General features: G+C 43.3%; 1 protein-coding gene across 1 annotated transcript in view; it reads left to right on the forward strand.

The window, feature by feature from the left end:
- PRKAR1B (protein kinase cAMP-dependent type I regulatory subunit beta) overlaps positions 1–15615 on the forward strand; it is a 92600-nt gene that overhangs the window by 64480 nt on the left and 12505 nt on the right. The window contains exons 7-8 of the mRNA XM_008633489.2: positions 4614–4674; positions 8115–8236. Coding sequence (XP_008631711.1) covers positions 4614–4674; positions 8115–8236 — 183 coding nt within the window. The remainder of the gene's footprint in view (positions 1–4613; positions 4675–8114; positions 8237–15615) is intronic.

The following is a 15615-nucleotide window of genomic DNA, read 5'->3' on the forward strand; positions in this document are numbered from 1 at the left end:
GCAGGAATGAACACCCAAAGCATCACTCAGGATCAGGTTAATCAGGGATTAAATGGGGCTGTGCAGTCCTGAAGTCCATTCCGGCACCTCCTGCCAGCATAACTCTTTCTTTGAAACTCGAGTCATGCTTTGCCTCTCAGTAGACATTTGTTTGGCTCCTTACTGAAGGTGGGGATTCCTAGGAAGGACTCAATCAACTCCACCTGAAAAAATGAATCAGAAGCAAGACACAGAGTTCTGGAGAGACAAGGAAAGATTGGATGGGAGGAGTGAGAAGAAAAAAATGGACGAAAACAGGGAAAAGGCAGTTGGAAATGAGATGAAAGAGATACTGAGTAGGAACTTAGCAGGACCTGTTCCAATCTCCGGGGCATTCGTTTTCCCTAGCCTGTGTATTGCTTAAGCTAAGCCTGGGACTTGCTACATTAAGTGGTCCAAAAATGGCTTTGAGGCCTTCTCTGTGAGGATTTGATGAACGAGAGTGATCTTGTTTCTCCTTGGGACTGTCTCAGGGAGGAGCACTGCAGCTTAGAATATTAATGAGGCTTTGTAGTTAATGGGAGCCACTGCCTTTAAGGAGATGAGCTTGTGCCTGACAGCTCAGAACCAGGGAGAAAGTGAACAAAGGAGAGGGGGGAGAGGGAGAAGCAGTGACTATTGAAATAAGATATTAATAGGTTAGAAAAAAGCAGAATTAATAAAGACTTTTTAAAACATGCCATCAAGAACCCTGCCAGTGCAGAATTATTCATGTACATTTACTATTGTTTTTATCTGGCTTAAGCTGTAAGATTTCTACTGCTTCCCCTGGGAAACTTTTCTGCAGGAGAATAATTCCTTCATTGGAAAACTTTTTTGATATTGATCTTAAATTAGATTTTCTTAATTTTCTCCTGTTACTTTCAGTTATGTCAAGTTATGCTGTACTGAATTGCCCTCTCTTTCTGTCATATATCTGTAGATAATTATCACTGTCTACTTAAAACCCCTGCTACAGTGCTGCTAGCCTTGAGGGTGACATACCTGTGATCCCAGTGCTGAGCCAACAAATACAGGCTGGATTTGTTTCGCTCCTTCCTTATCAGCTCTCCTGAGTGTTTTAGCATTTCTTCAAGCTCTGTTGGATTTGGGAGCACATTTCTGGAGAAGAGGTACCGAAACAGAATGTAGCACACCAGGCGCCGTCACATCTGAGCCACGGAGATGGAGCCTCTAAACTTCATTCCTGGATGATATCTTTGCCTGTGCAGACCAAAATAGCCTTGGCTGTGTTCTTGTTGCAGTCTGATGCAGGTCTCACCTCCTGTCTGTGAATCTCTTGCACCTTTACAACTTGCAGGTCTTCTGTTTGTCAAACATCTCTGCTTTGGATTTTTTTTATTAGTTGTATTTTCCAAATGGATGCTCATTCTATTATTTTTCTAGTCCCATTTCTAACATCTCCAGATCCTTTCTTGTTATTTTTCTGCTCTGGTGAGCTTTCACAGCATCTCATAGACTGTAAATGTTGGTACTGTCTTATTTGCTGCTGCTTCTAGAAGATCCAAAATACTGCATGAGGACAGACTTGACTTCTGTGCCAGGGAATGTACAGGTTGGCACTTCTGCAGAAGGTACTGAAGGGTAGAAGAGGAGATTGGGATGGTGTACATACTCCTGACCTCAGAAATTTGGGAAAAGCAACTAAATAAAACAAATATAAAACAGGACATCAGAAGTCAGAGGTGACATTACACTTGGGGAAGGGGACGAGTGAGGAATATCAGGCTGGTCATAGAAGGAGGGAAGGAACTAAGTGATCTTTAAGGTCCCTTCCAACCCAAGCCACTCCGTGATTCTATGATTCCATGTTCCCTCTTTGTTTCATGGGAGAAAAGATGGTTAATACCAATGGAAATAAGCACATGGTTGGTTGGTTGTAATTCCACTGCTGGGTTGTCTTTAGCTTGCACTACAGTACTGTTCTCTCAAAATCCTTCCCCTCACTCTGCTCGTGAAAGCTTGAGCAGGAAAATGCACTCAAGTAAAAATAATGTGCATAAGGGTGAGCCAGGCTTCTCCTACCTGGAACTGCAATTGGGATCTGGTTGTGCCAACCAGGATCCAGCCTCGGATGCTCTGAAAGAGCAGAGGAAGCTCCTGTGCCTGCCTGTGGCACCCTGAGGTGAAGCTCTGCTGTCGGATGGCTCCTGCCACCCCAGAGGCTGCTGTTTGTCTCCTCCAGGAGAGAGAGAGGGAGGGATGGATGGAGCCATCCTGCAGGATGAGTCAGGAGCCATCAGCTGGGTCACCTTGGGCTTCAGTGCGTGTGCTGGGGAACAGCAGCCCCAAGCCCCAGTCACTAGTTCTTCCCTGGGCCCACATTCTCCCTTACCTCTGCGGGATCATCCTGAGACAGGGGATGTTTAAGTCAATGTAGCTATGCATTAAGAGGAGCTCTAGATACTATGACAATACAAAAAATTGTAACAGCACATTTAATTAATTATTTCCACTTCAGCGTTGCTTTTGCACTTGGCTTCACTGTGGATTCCATTTAGCCAAAGCATAACACACCTGTGTTCCTGTAGGAAGTGGTGGGCTCTTTCTCTCTGGGCCAGGTGGGATGGCTGCAATTCCCACCTTCCTGGGCCTTGTCTGCATCTCTAAATACTCAAAGCTGTGGTCAGGCATCTCTTATGGCTACTGATTACTGCTTCTTAAAATTCATCTGTGTCCGCAAGTCATTTAAAAAAGCATTTTCCACATCTGTCCCTGGGTGTCCCAGCCCATCAAACTAAACCACCAATCTCCTTTTCCACAGCTGTCAATTTTGCTGCTCTTGTTTCCACTCGATTGCAGGGAGGAAAGCAACAACTGTGCAGTGTCCAGTTTTCCATTCTCTGTCTCCCAGCGAGCTGTCAGAAGCTGGCGTGGCTTGCAGAGCCTCCTGCGTTTGAAGTTCTTTACTTTTTTTCTTTCTGGCACTTCAAATGCTGCTGGGGCCCCCCGAGGTAGAGAACCAAGTTTGTCAGACACAGAGGTCAGACGAGGGTTAGCGATGCTATCGCTGAGGAGAACTGTCATCACCAGCTCGGAGTTATGGCCGGGGTGCACAGGGAGAGACCTCGGGAGCTGCTGCTGCAGACCCACAGCTACCTGGGAAGAGTGGCAGCTCCTGCTGGGGCTGTGGCTGTTTGGGAGCAGGGGTGACCCCAGGACAGGGGCACAAACCTGAGCTGTCCCCAGAGGACAGCACCTGGCAGCTCCAGCTGGTGCTGTGGTCCCCAGCTGGAGTCAAGCCTGTTGATGCTGCTGGAAGGATTCGTGGTGCTTTGGGGGTTGTTGCAGCTCCACCTGCGCAGCACGTGTGGGAAGAGGGATGATATTTAATTCTTAGTTATACCACTGCCCTTGAATACACCAGCCATTCCCATTTTCATACCCAAACCACGTCTGAATGCTTTCACACTGGAGGGCAAAGTGTTTCTTCTCCTTTTCCCTTCTCTATCCCCATTTTTCCAGCACTTACAGGTGGCCACTTGGAGGAGGAGGAATAGAGAAGTGGCTTTTTCTATGGCAGACACTGACATTTGCTTCCATCCTCTCTGCCCAGTCTATGAATAAATGGCATCTTTGTTTTCATTTTCTTGAGAAGATCAGTGTATCATCCTTGTGTTGTGCCTTGTAGATCTGAGTAGGAGGCACCAGGCAGCCTTTGACATCCCCAGGAAATCTGCCCAGGCAGAAGGGATTTGGGGTGTCACCAGTGTGGAACAAACTGCACGGAACCAAGGCAGGCCCTGGAGTTCCTTTTGGTACCTGTGAAGAACTTCCTTATGAGTCTTTTGTGCCACTGCAGAAGGAATTAAGGATGCATTCATTATTTTTGTGCTGGTAAAACTTCAACATAATTATTCCTACATGAATCACCTTCAAAAACGCGTGCTGCAACAGCAGCTTGTGGTTTCTGTCTTGCTGATCAAACACTGTGTAAGGAGAAGGTGTCTTGGAAATTTATCACACAACAAAATCTTAGTAGAGTAGGAATGACTGTGCCGGTGGCTGCACATACATTGATGGATTGTCTGCCCCCAAATGCTTAAATCTTGTTAAAAAAATGATATGAATGGATTGCTCAGCATAACAATAGGTACAACACTGTACAGAATATCAGCCAGGTTTACAGATAAACACATTTGGCATTGAAGAGTTTTTAACCTACAAGGATGGGACTCTTGAGGGGGACATTTTAAATTTTATCCTACTTCGTAATTGCAAAGAGCCTCATTGGCAACGAGATATATATTGAATTAGCTAAACAGTTAATTGATGAAGTTCAGGCTTTAAAATGAATGCCTGTAAATGGATACAATTCATCTGCAGTGTCCAGTAACACCAGTGAAGTCAGTGAAATTACAGCACGATTGAATTTGAGTCCTTCTGTCTTTGCTTATCAGCAATACAACTTGCCCAGACATTTTATGGGGAAACGTTTGCCTGAGGCTGTTTACACTGGCTGTGCCTAAGATTTGGAAGGAGAGGGGGAAAAAAAAAAGAGCAGCTGTAGGAAGAAATCACAAAAATACTTTGTGTAATGTTGTGCCTCCTTTTTCTCTCTCCTGTAATAACAGGGCAGCACTCTGAGGAAGCGGAAGATGTACGAAGAATTCCTGAGCAAGGTCTCCATTTTGGGTCAGTTGCCCTTTGGAACTTGGCTGTTGGTTCCTCTGTTATTTGTGCTTGCAGGATGAATTTTGATCTTTGATGGCACGGCGAAAGCAGTGGTGCTCACACAGAAGGTCTCACTTGTGTGAAGGAATGGAAGTGTAAAGGGCCCTTTTTGTTTTTCCCATTCTTTCCTGTGCACTGCCCATGTGTTTGGAGCACACATTAAAGGTGGAGCAGGCATGCACTGGTACTTTCAGTAGCTGCCACTGAGTAAAGATCATGTAGATAGAGCAGAAAGCAGTGCAGAGATACGAATTTGTCATAAAGTCCAGTTACATCCTCCCAGAGAACAGGTGAGAAGCTTTTTCCTGCAAGAATACAGCGTTTGTGTGCACTAAACAAACCAACCTTACAAATCAAACCAGACTGATCTTTTTTCTTCTGTGCATTTTACAGCCCCTGTCTCACATTCTTAAAACATCTGTTTAGCTTCTTGTCCTTGGATTTTGTTTCCCTTTGATTAATGTGATAGCCACGAAATTTGGACATGTTCTTGATGGCCTTCAGTAGGAAAAACAACAAACCCATAATGCCTGACCAATCAATCACCATTAGGAGAACAAAAGCCTCTAATAAGGAGGACAGTGTTAGACAGTACAATGAGTTGTTGATCCTGTAGGAGAAACATCATGTTTCTGCTGGGGCTGTTTGGAAGAAAACAGTTCAGGATTTATTTGCTATGTAATTAGAGTATTTATATTACTACTTAAAATTTTTCTGGTATTTTTTGTATATGATATTCACCTACCATTCAAGTTGAGGTACCTGAAATATGAGAGTGTCTCAGTGAGAGTATACTTGAACTTCTGACAGGTCCAATCCATGAGATTTTCAATTATATTTGTATGCTTAAATTAAGGCTAAGTATGTTGTTCACTTCATTAATGAAGTTTTCATCTTTTAAAAACCTTCTTTTATGCTTAATTTAAATCTTCCTAAATTAAGAGCACAAATTATACCAAATTACAACGAGTATTTAAAGAAAAAAAGGATCTGTGCACCTGCACTAATGAGGAGCAATTACAACAATGAGACATCTCAAAACAATTTCAGAGTAGAAAGGTTATTCAGAGATGTGCTTCCTTAAACATGCGGTTTGCCATGTAATTAGAGCCTAATTTGTAGTGTGGCTTTTGAATCTCAGTAAAAAAAAGAGGAAGGACTTAAGGATTTGGACCTTTTTTAAGTACAGAAAACAGTGAACAAAATAACACGTCATTGCAGGAACATGGAAATTTAGGTGAAATGTGCAAGGATCTCTTTGACATGTCTAAAAAGTAGATGACACCTGCGAAGCAGAAAGATATTTTAGAAATCTCAACATGGCACTAAAAAGTCAACTTCTCTTCATCCCTCAATGTGGTCAGAACTCAGTGATTTCCTGGTGGAAAAATCTCTACCTGCTCCTTATATTTCTTTTTTGCAAGGCCTGTCTAGTGGCTGTAATGAGCCATATAATTGCAAGAGTCACGTTTTGGTTTTTAATCCAAGGATTCTTCTAGATTATCAGTAGTTGTTTAAAGTGTCTCAAACAAGATATGAAAGAAGAGATTGTTTTAAATTTTTCTTCTTGGGTTTAATTAAATATAAAGCTGTGACATGATATGTGCAATGTAGACATTGCAAAAAAAATTGCATGTGGTCTAATCTATCTGGTACTTCAACTCTGCAACTAAAACTTGTAGAATATTCTATATAATGATCTGTTTGCAGGGATTATAAACCAATGTATTTGTAGTGGTACAGTTCCCTTATACAAAAGAGAGACACTTCGTGACTAGAGCTAGAATTAGCTTTGAATTTTTCATAAAGCCAACTGAAGAAGAAGTTTCAAGAGACTCTTTCTTTTCATTGTTAATTACTGAGTTCTTAAAAAAAAAAAAAAAAAGAAAAGTCTTCTCTAGTCTGTATGAAAGAGTTTTATGCTTATTTTTAGTCAAACAGAGCAGTTTTTGAATGTTGCATTGACAATATGGGCTTGGTCTTTGACATTAGTTCTTCTGCAGCAAAGGTCACAAACACACCAGGGAAGTGCTTTAGGTGGGGAAAATGTTACAAACAATTCATTTCCCAAACAGCAACAGAAAGTGGCATAAAAACATGCAGATGTGTCAGTCAACTCAGACCTTACCTTTGGTGCTTCGAGCCCGTCAGTCTGGTTTTGTCACCAGACTCAGTGTGCCCTTCTGAGCTCAGCCAAAAGGCATTTTAGCTTCTAAAAACCAGCTCTTTCACCCTCACACAATACTTCTAAGCAACATTTTTGACAAAATGGGGAAACCAGAGTCTGATGGAATGGCACAGATCTAATCCTGGTGTCAGAAGCTGTATCTTGACTTACATTAGTTCAATAATTCATAGTAAGTAGGAATCAGCAGAGCTCTGGGACATGAATTTCAGCCCAGCTGTTTGAGGCAGTGAAGAGTATTATCTGTTGCTTTTAATAACTTTTAAACCTGTAATTTTTCAGTCAAATCTGATCAAAGTACAAAAGTTCAAGTACAATTCACTGTCTTGAATTCTCATGCAAATGGGTGTTGGAGAGAGACACAGGTGGCACCCTCCTCTCCGAGGGCAGGACAGGTGGAATCCGTCCCTCAGCAAAGGCAGGGGAGGGCAGTGGGGCACTGAGCAGCTCTGGATGTGCCCTGTGCAGGGCATGTCTGTGCTCCAGGGGGTTTGGGGTAGGTGCAGGTGGGTGGTGAGGACCCCCTATCACAGGCTGCATTCACTCCAATAATCCTGAAACAGACCGGCCATTTTTAATTACAGACATTTTTGGGAAGTTTTATAACTTTTCTCCCTTAAGTGGGGTCATGAAGAAAAACACTTTGCAAGCCATCCTGCTGGCAAACGAAGCAGAGGTGCCATTTCAATCATCCATAAACCTGGATACCTCTGGTCTCCTGCTGCTCATGCCACCAGGGTCTGGCCATTGCCTCCGGTGGTCTCACCCACCCTTGAGATGGACTCTGCATCACCCACCCCGCAGCCCACCAGGAGCTGGGAGCAGCTCTGATGAAAAGACTGTAGGGCTTGTCCTGACACCTGGTGTGGGACGTGGAAAGGGAATCTCAGTGTTCCCATCTCTCCAGGCAGCTCCTCAGCTGCTCCAGGCCGTGGCAGGCCAGGGCAGTGCAGATCAGATCGCAGGCGCAGGGAACCGGAGCCAACCTTTCCTGTCCAACTTTTAAGATTGCTATCTGGGTGATTACTGAAGGCTAAGACACAATGAATAAATACATTCATGTTTCCCAACTGGAGGTTCGTGCAAAGTGCCTGGATGAAAGAAATGTTTCTTTTATAACAGAACCAGGCATGGCAGAGCTGTCAGTTTAGATAAGAATCTTCAGCCAAAGTTGGAGTGTTTTTATAATATAGCTTTATGATCTTCAATATTTTAGAGTCCCTGGACAAATGGGAGCGGCTGACAGTGGCTGATGCACTGGAACCTGTCCAGTTTGAAGATGGAGAAAAAATTGTTGTGCAGGGAGAGCCCGGTGATGACTTCTTCATTATTACAGAGGTAAGATTGGCACCCTGATAAGCTCTGTCGTTTCCTGGTAAAGATCAAGGCTGTGTATTAAAGATATTTGGGTTCAGTTCAATCTCTTACTTCAGCATAAATCTAACTCCACTTAAACCAGAAGACCTACTCAAAATTCAAATGAATTCAGAGACCAGTTCCATGGAATTGTCTTAAGCTGGACAATCTTCTTTCCAGTAAATTGAAAATGCTGAGGAATTTTGAGGTGTGTCTGGTGTCTTTACTGCTTGCAGGTTTGTTTTCTACAGGAGATTTTTCTAGTTCCAAATTTCCAATACTTCAGCAGGGCTGGACAGCCACAGAGTGCATTGATTGTTGTTCCCAAAGGGACTTACAGGGGATATCACAAATGGACATCTGTAAACTGGAGAAGGAGACCTGATCAGAAAACAGATAATTTGTTCTTTCTTTGCCTTAAACTCAGTCCAAATGGTTGAGCCATCTTCTAGTTTACGCTGACACAGGCAGACAGATCTGTCAGGCAGCTGAAAATGCTGACATCTTTTTGGGAGATTATCTGACACTTCAGTTCCACCACCTCACTTCTGCAAGCAGATGCTGACAGGGTTTCCCCCCCACCTCCGACATAAATATTTGGATCCTTGGTATCTCACACAAGTACCAAGGCACTGTGATGTACAACAAGTTACACAGAGGTATTGGAGAGACTCGGACTGAATAACAAGAGAGCATTAGGATGTGAGTGTCTATGGATTGTGAGTGTTCCTGTACAAATAGAGACCAGAAATAGCCAACATATGGCTGTGGTGACAGTTCCAGTGCACTGCCAGGCCAGGTGGTACATGGCCAGCAATGAGTTCCAGTGGTGGCACAGGAACTGGGAGGGAATTGGAGCCCCTCACTGTGGGAGAAGGTGGGTCAGAGGGGTGTAAGAAGCTGGTCATTGTGTGGCCTTGGGATTCAGTTGTATGTGCACAGAATGCATCCCAGGCTTTGCTGTGCTTGCTCCTTGTCTGTGGATATTTGGACAGGTGCCTCTATGCAAAGCAGCCAGAATTTAGTTCGTAATCAAAATCTGACACTTAAAATTCCATCCTTCTTTCCTCTTGAGTGTTGGAAATATGTATTTTATTTATGAACATAGCTTCTCTTCAATGCTCACAAAATTGTCAGTGCAAGTAACTGCACCTGTCTATCATACAGGGAAACAATTCAGAACTTTAAATATGTGACAAGCAGTGTCCCTTCAAAACAATAGTGTCAGAATAAAAGAGGCTAGATATTAGATAGGGAATCTTTTTAATTAAGAAGATATTTAGTACATAAGGAAAAATTAGGAAGTAGAAGTTTCTTCAGAAATATGAAATTTTTATTTCTCCTAGTGTTACTGAGTGTGCTGTTATTCCTTGCACCAGCAGGAGACTAGGGAAATCTAATTTTCTTAGCCATTGAATCCCATGTGGAAAATTGGCACCTTGCTTAAGTTACCAAGGGCCTTTATTTTCCCCCTCTTGCTGAAACAGCTGTTAAGACTTGAGTGGGTAGAAAAGCATTAACACTGCATTCTGTAGAAAGTATCTGCTCACCTCACCCTTCCACTGCAAATCTGACATAGTTTCTCACTTTGGAAGTTGCCTATATTTTTTTATTTTAGAGAATGAACATCCAATATCAACTATTTCTTGTGCTGCAGTAGTATTTCTGCCTGCTCCCACACAGTTTAAGCTTCGTATTTTAAACCTGATTTTTACAGAAGTTTACATCTTTGATGTTATACTTTTCTGTAGGAAAATTGCTGCAAGTCACCAGGAACACATTATTCTACAACCTGGTTGAAAGTAGTTTTGGCTGGTTTGCTGTCACAATATGTTGAAAAGCCATTAGCTTCTTTCATATGCTTTTTGATCTTTGTGGTCTTCTAATCCAAACCACTAGAAATGCAGCCAAGTTGTTTGGCTGCTGTATATGCAGCAAACCATTTCATATATCACTAAAATGCAGCCTCCTTTGCAGCACAGCGTGTCCAGTACTACAAAGCTAACTTGGCCACATGATTTTTGCACAAGGTACTCATTTACCTTTTTTTTTACTCATTTTACATTTCGATGCAGCCCAGAAAGCCCCAGTTGTTTCCTGGGCTGTGTCAAAAGCAGCGTAGCAGCAAGTCAAGGGAGGGGATGCTGCTCCTCTGCTCTGCTCTCTGTGTCCAGCTCTGGGGTCCCCTCCCCAGGGGAGGCCACTGAGATGATCAGAGGGATGGAGCCCCTCTCCTGGGAGGAAAGTCTGAGAGAACTGGGATTGCTCAGTCTGCACAAGAGAAGGCTTCAGGGTAACCACACTGTGGCCTTTCAGTAGCTGAAGGGAGCCTGCAAGAAAGATGGAGAGCCTGGAGTAACAGGGCAAGGGGGATTGGCTTCAAAATGAAAGAGATTAGGCTTAGATTAGATATCAGGAAGAAATTCTCCCCTGTGAGGGTGGTGAGGCCCTGGCACAGGTTGCCCAGAGAAGCTGTGGCTGCCCCACCCCTGGAAGTGTTCAAGGCCAGGTTGGACAGGGCTTGGAACAACCTGAACTACTGGAAGGTGCCCCTGCCCATGGCAGAGGGTGGAACGAGATGATCCTTAAGGTCACTTCCAATCCAAACCATTCTATGATTTATCATAAACCACAATCATTCATATCGTGCCTTGGACAAATCAGTTATCACTTTATAAAGCTTTGGTGCATCCCAGATATTGGTTCCAAGTGGAATCTTGTGGCTCTGAGCATAAAAACTTCTCTAAGACACCCAGGACTCACATGTGGATTTAAAACTGTTGAACTTCATGAATTAGTCATTCATTTCTGGTTAGCCTGCGCTGCTGCCTTGCTCTGTGCCATCCCTTTGGGACAGTGTAAGGACATTGGTGCTGCCCAAAGAGAGCCTGGGAGTGAATTGGCACCTTCAGGATTTGCAGACTGAAGAGAAACCACTGAAACCTTTGGAAGAGAGACTGATAACCCCAGTGATGATCAGAACAGCAATTCCTGCTTCCCAAAACCTGGGATATCATCCTAGTTAGTATGGACAAGACTATTTAGTCTCCCCCTTCTATCAAGACAGCACATTCACCTTTTCCCTGTATTTCTTACTAGAACATTTTTCTCATGGCCTTCTGTCCACCTTCCATCTCCAGTGTTGCACAGTTTATTTGGGGTGCAGGTTATTTGAAGTGCAGGCTGTGTGCATGGAAATGCTACAGTGCCTCTTGGAGAGTGAGGCTGCAGCAGGAGCTCAGCCAAATTATTAGAATAACAGAAAATTTGCAGAGGGAAGAACCGCAGGAAACCAGAGCTTTTTGAGTTCACTGCTCACAAAGCTGTTTGCCGTTCATTTTTTGCTAAAAAGTCTAATGAGAAAAGTGTATACCCTGAGATTCCAGGACAGCTACAGTTCTTCTGCCATTCTAAATCTTCACAGGCACCAGTAAGATGTTTACTTGCAGTAGTTTGGGTTCTTTTCTGTTTAAATATCAAGCAGTCTTCAACAAGATTTAGTTTTAATATTTAAAGGCTGTGCATTTTTTCCCCAGAGATAGAATTATTGTAATGTTTATACCATATTCCTTAATGTGAAGCTAGGATCAGAAGTGAATGTCTGCTTACAAAAGCAAAGTAACGACTTCTGTGAGATCGATTTACTGCATTTGAAACTAGTAATTAAAAAAAAAAAAATTAGAAAAAAAGAAGCAGCCCTGCAGTTTCTGTATTTTCAGATATTTCCAGGTCTTACTTTCCCACTACAGTTTTCACACAACAAACTCGGGCTTTCCCAGACCAGACAGATGTGGAATGTATCTGCTGGATTCCAAGGTCATGGAATTATCCCATATGAGATTCCTGGCACAGAGGTGAAAAACTTTAAGCACCATGAAACAATTGTTGCCATAAAGAATTATATTTTGGCAAGCGTAAATCATAACAGATGTACGGTTTCTAACAAATAAATTTGCAGTTGTGTTGTGCACTGCCACACTGTGTACCCAGCAGTGGGGAGGATTTATTCATCTGACTTCAGATAACGCAAATATTTTTAGCCAGCATTTTAAAGTGGTGGATGCAAAGGCATGTGAGCTTTGTGGAGTTAAAAGTCCCTTTAAATTAAATGCCAGTTGAACAGGGGCTGGTTTTATTCCCAACTCGTGCTTTCCCACTGACTCCAGCTCAAACAGTAGTTCAAACCAGTGTAGTAGTGCTCTGAAACTGGAAAGAAAAGAGGTTTTTGCTGTTGTCTAGGTTACTGAGAAAGGTAGCGACAATAGTATTAAAAATAGCGGTTATGATCATGTACCACTCTCTTAAGTTCAGCTCCCAGCTTGGCTGGGTGGCACAGTACCTCGAAGTCTGCAAGGCAGCTGCCAAGAATGCAGGGAGCTGCAGCCTGCTGGGATTTCCAGCTGCCACCCCTCCCTTGTCAGATCGTTGGCATCACTTTGTCACGAGCGAGCGCCGTGTCCGGCGCACCGACCCTGTCACGGGACTCACCCACTGTGCTCAGGGACTCTTTGAATCTCAGCTGCACACTCAGAGCTTGCTGAGCTGCTGCCATATGGCCCTAATAGTCATAAAGTTTGACATGGTTTAAGAAAAATGTGTGCACAGACACAAACGTGCGCAGGTGGAGGAGGAGAGAACAGCAAAAGGTTTCTAACAGGGCCCGAAGAGCACAGCTTGTAGCTGCCCTTTAAATGTGCAGCCTGTCATCTGCTCCCAGGACAAGTTGGTTGAAGTGGTGCAGAATGCATAGAAATAAATCTGCATGAGAAGTAAAACATTTCCAATTAATAGCTGGTTGAGCTGCCCAGCAATCGCATGCAGCAGCCTAAAAATAAAAGACCTAAAAATAGAAGATAATTCACAGGAGACAATTCAAGGAGAAATGGACCCATGGTGTCAAGGAGTTTGGCATTAGATTTTTGGTTTTAGTTTTAAAACCCAGCATATTTAATTGCAGATTAGTGGTAAATTACAGGGGGTTGTTGCACCCTCCTCTGCAACTCCTTTGTGAAAAGCACTTCAAAATACCTGGGGATTTGTGTTCTTCCTTATTATCCTGCTGGTCAGAGAGGAGGCATGGTCAGGGCATCTGATTTTCAGTCTCACCTGTTTGGTCTGTGGGCAGAGCATTGCCCTCCCCATTTCCCCATCAGTGGGAGCAATCCTAACAACACTTCTTAAAGGTGAACAAAAGCTTAATGGGAAAAGGCAGGAATATCTGTCGCTACTGAAACCAGGCAACAGGAATAGCAAAACTGACAAATAAGAGAAAAAAACCCCCATTGATAGTGCAGAAGGCCTTTCAGAATTAATGCATAGAGCTGCCTCATGGACAGAAATGAGTGAAATTAATTGGTAATGATTAGTTTTCCAGCACTATCCTTGGCTGATCATGTTGGAAACAGCCCATTAATCCTTGGCGGGGGGCTGTTCCTTCCATGCTGCTGTTGACATTTCAAGTCAGGGCCACAAACTGGCTCTGGTCTGGGCAGGATCTGCTGTGAGTTCTTGACGAGAGTGTACTTGAGATAGTGTCCTGTAGGTGAAATCAGTGTTTCCAGCCCCGCTGACACTCTTGGCACGCTCTGGAGCGTCTCTGCACAGATGCAGTTCAAAGCCTGTAGGTGGAACAGTGTTTGTAAACTCTTCCTGCCATGGTAACCTGCCCCTGCCTCAGAAGGGCACCCAGCCCTGCACAGAATTGGGCCTTTCTGTAGGAAAACTCGACTTGAGTCTTAAATTACACAACAAGCATCTGAAGATTTATGATTTAAAAGCTCCTTAAGAAGGAAAAGAAAAAAAAGAAGAAAAATAATAGCCCAATTGTTTCCTGCCCTAAATCGTTGCTCTTTGACATTCTAACCTAAGAGAGACCCCTTTGGCACCTACCCCTGCGACAGGCAGGAGAACTACAAAGTAAACTCCTTCCGTAGGGATAATGAAGTCACTGCCTTAGGCACACTCTGCTATCACACCTGATAATCTCTTTAAAACACTGTGCGATTAATTATTAATTAGGAAGATGAATGTTGTCTAGAAAAGGAGTTTCAAAGGCTACAAATCTGAACTGCTTAGTGTTACCAGGATTTTGTTGATACCGAAAATGTTTGTCAAAGGCAGTCTGCAGCGACTCCTAATGTACCCAATAAACAAAATACCCTGAATAAACAGAGCCAGCAGGCACCAGGGCTCTGTACTCTGCTTATTTTTAACTGCACAGACATTGTTTCCCACAGAGCTCTTACAGGAAGGGGACGTTTGATTTTCTTGATATCACCCAGTTGTGCTGGAGCAGCAGCATTTCCACTGGCCCTGCCACAGAGTTCCTCTGCGTTCAGGATCCATTTTTAATGGCCAGCTGACATCAAAGATGGAAAGTTGGGTGTGTGATTGGGTCCCATCATGACTGGGGGTGGAGGTGAAGTATTTTGCTGAGTCAAAGGGGCTAAAATGTCAGCTAAGTCCAGCTCTTGTTAAACTCACTTTAACTTAGACTTCCATGGGCAGTGGGTAAGGCTGCATATCCATGGGATAATGTTTCATAGGAAGCAAATGGCTGCTCCCTTTCCTCTTCCCACCAGCCACGGAGGACCTGTCAGGTACTGCAGCTTTTGGCCTTTCCTTCCAGCTCTGTCTCCAGCCCCACTAACAACCACTGCAGTGCAGTCACCTCTGGTGAATTCTGAAAAACCTGAAACCTCAGAAGTGATGTACGATGGAGCATTTTCCTACCAGTTTTGTGAAACTTTACATTAGCCACTATTTCTAGTCTATTTTAGAGCTTTGCAGATTTTGTTCCTCATTTGTGGTAGAAACCAGGACAACTGTATGTAAATTCCGTGAGTTGCTATGAACCCAGAGAGTGGAGAATAAGATATAATCGTTTGAAAATGTACAGTTAATAAAATACTGTCAAACCCAGTCATGACTCAGTCTTGAGTCCACAACCAGAATTAAGTCCTCTTGCTTCATCCTTCTGCAAGACCATTAATGTCAGATAGCTTTTATATTAGGAAAATGAATCTTTTTGAAAAAGAGGTCTGATGGAAAGGAAAACAGCGTAAAAGCAATGTACACAGCCAATCATTTGTGATGGAAAAGAGTTTTCACCTGGATTGGCTCTCCAAATAGTTTGAGATAAATAACTTTATAAATAAATAATTTTAAGAGTTGTAATTATTGTGGTCTATAGTACTTGTAACCTTTTAGCCAGCTCATTTGTTCATACCATGAACATCTCATGAAGGTCACAGGATTTTTATCCTCACCACACCTTGTGATGAGGTGTGGGAAGCAACCTCCATGTTGCATGGTGTGATTTGAAGCACAGGGCACAAGAATTGGGATAGTTCTTCATTCCT

This window comes from Corvus brachyrhynchos, unplaced genomic scaffold (genome assembly GCF_000691975.1).
Source record: "Corvus brachyrhynchos isolate BGI_N302 unplaced genomic scaffold, ASM69197v1 scaffold5, whole genome shotgun sequence".
NCBI classification, from domain to species: domain Eukaryota; kingdom Metazoa; phylum Chordata; class Aves; order Passeriformes; family Corvidae; genus Corvus; species Corvus brachyrhynchos.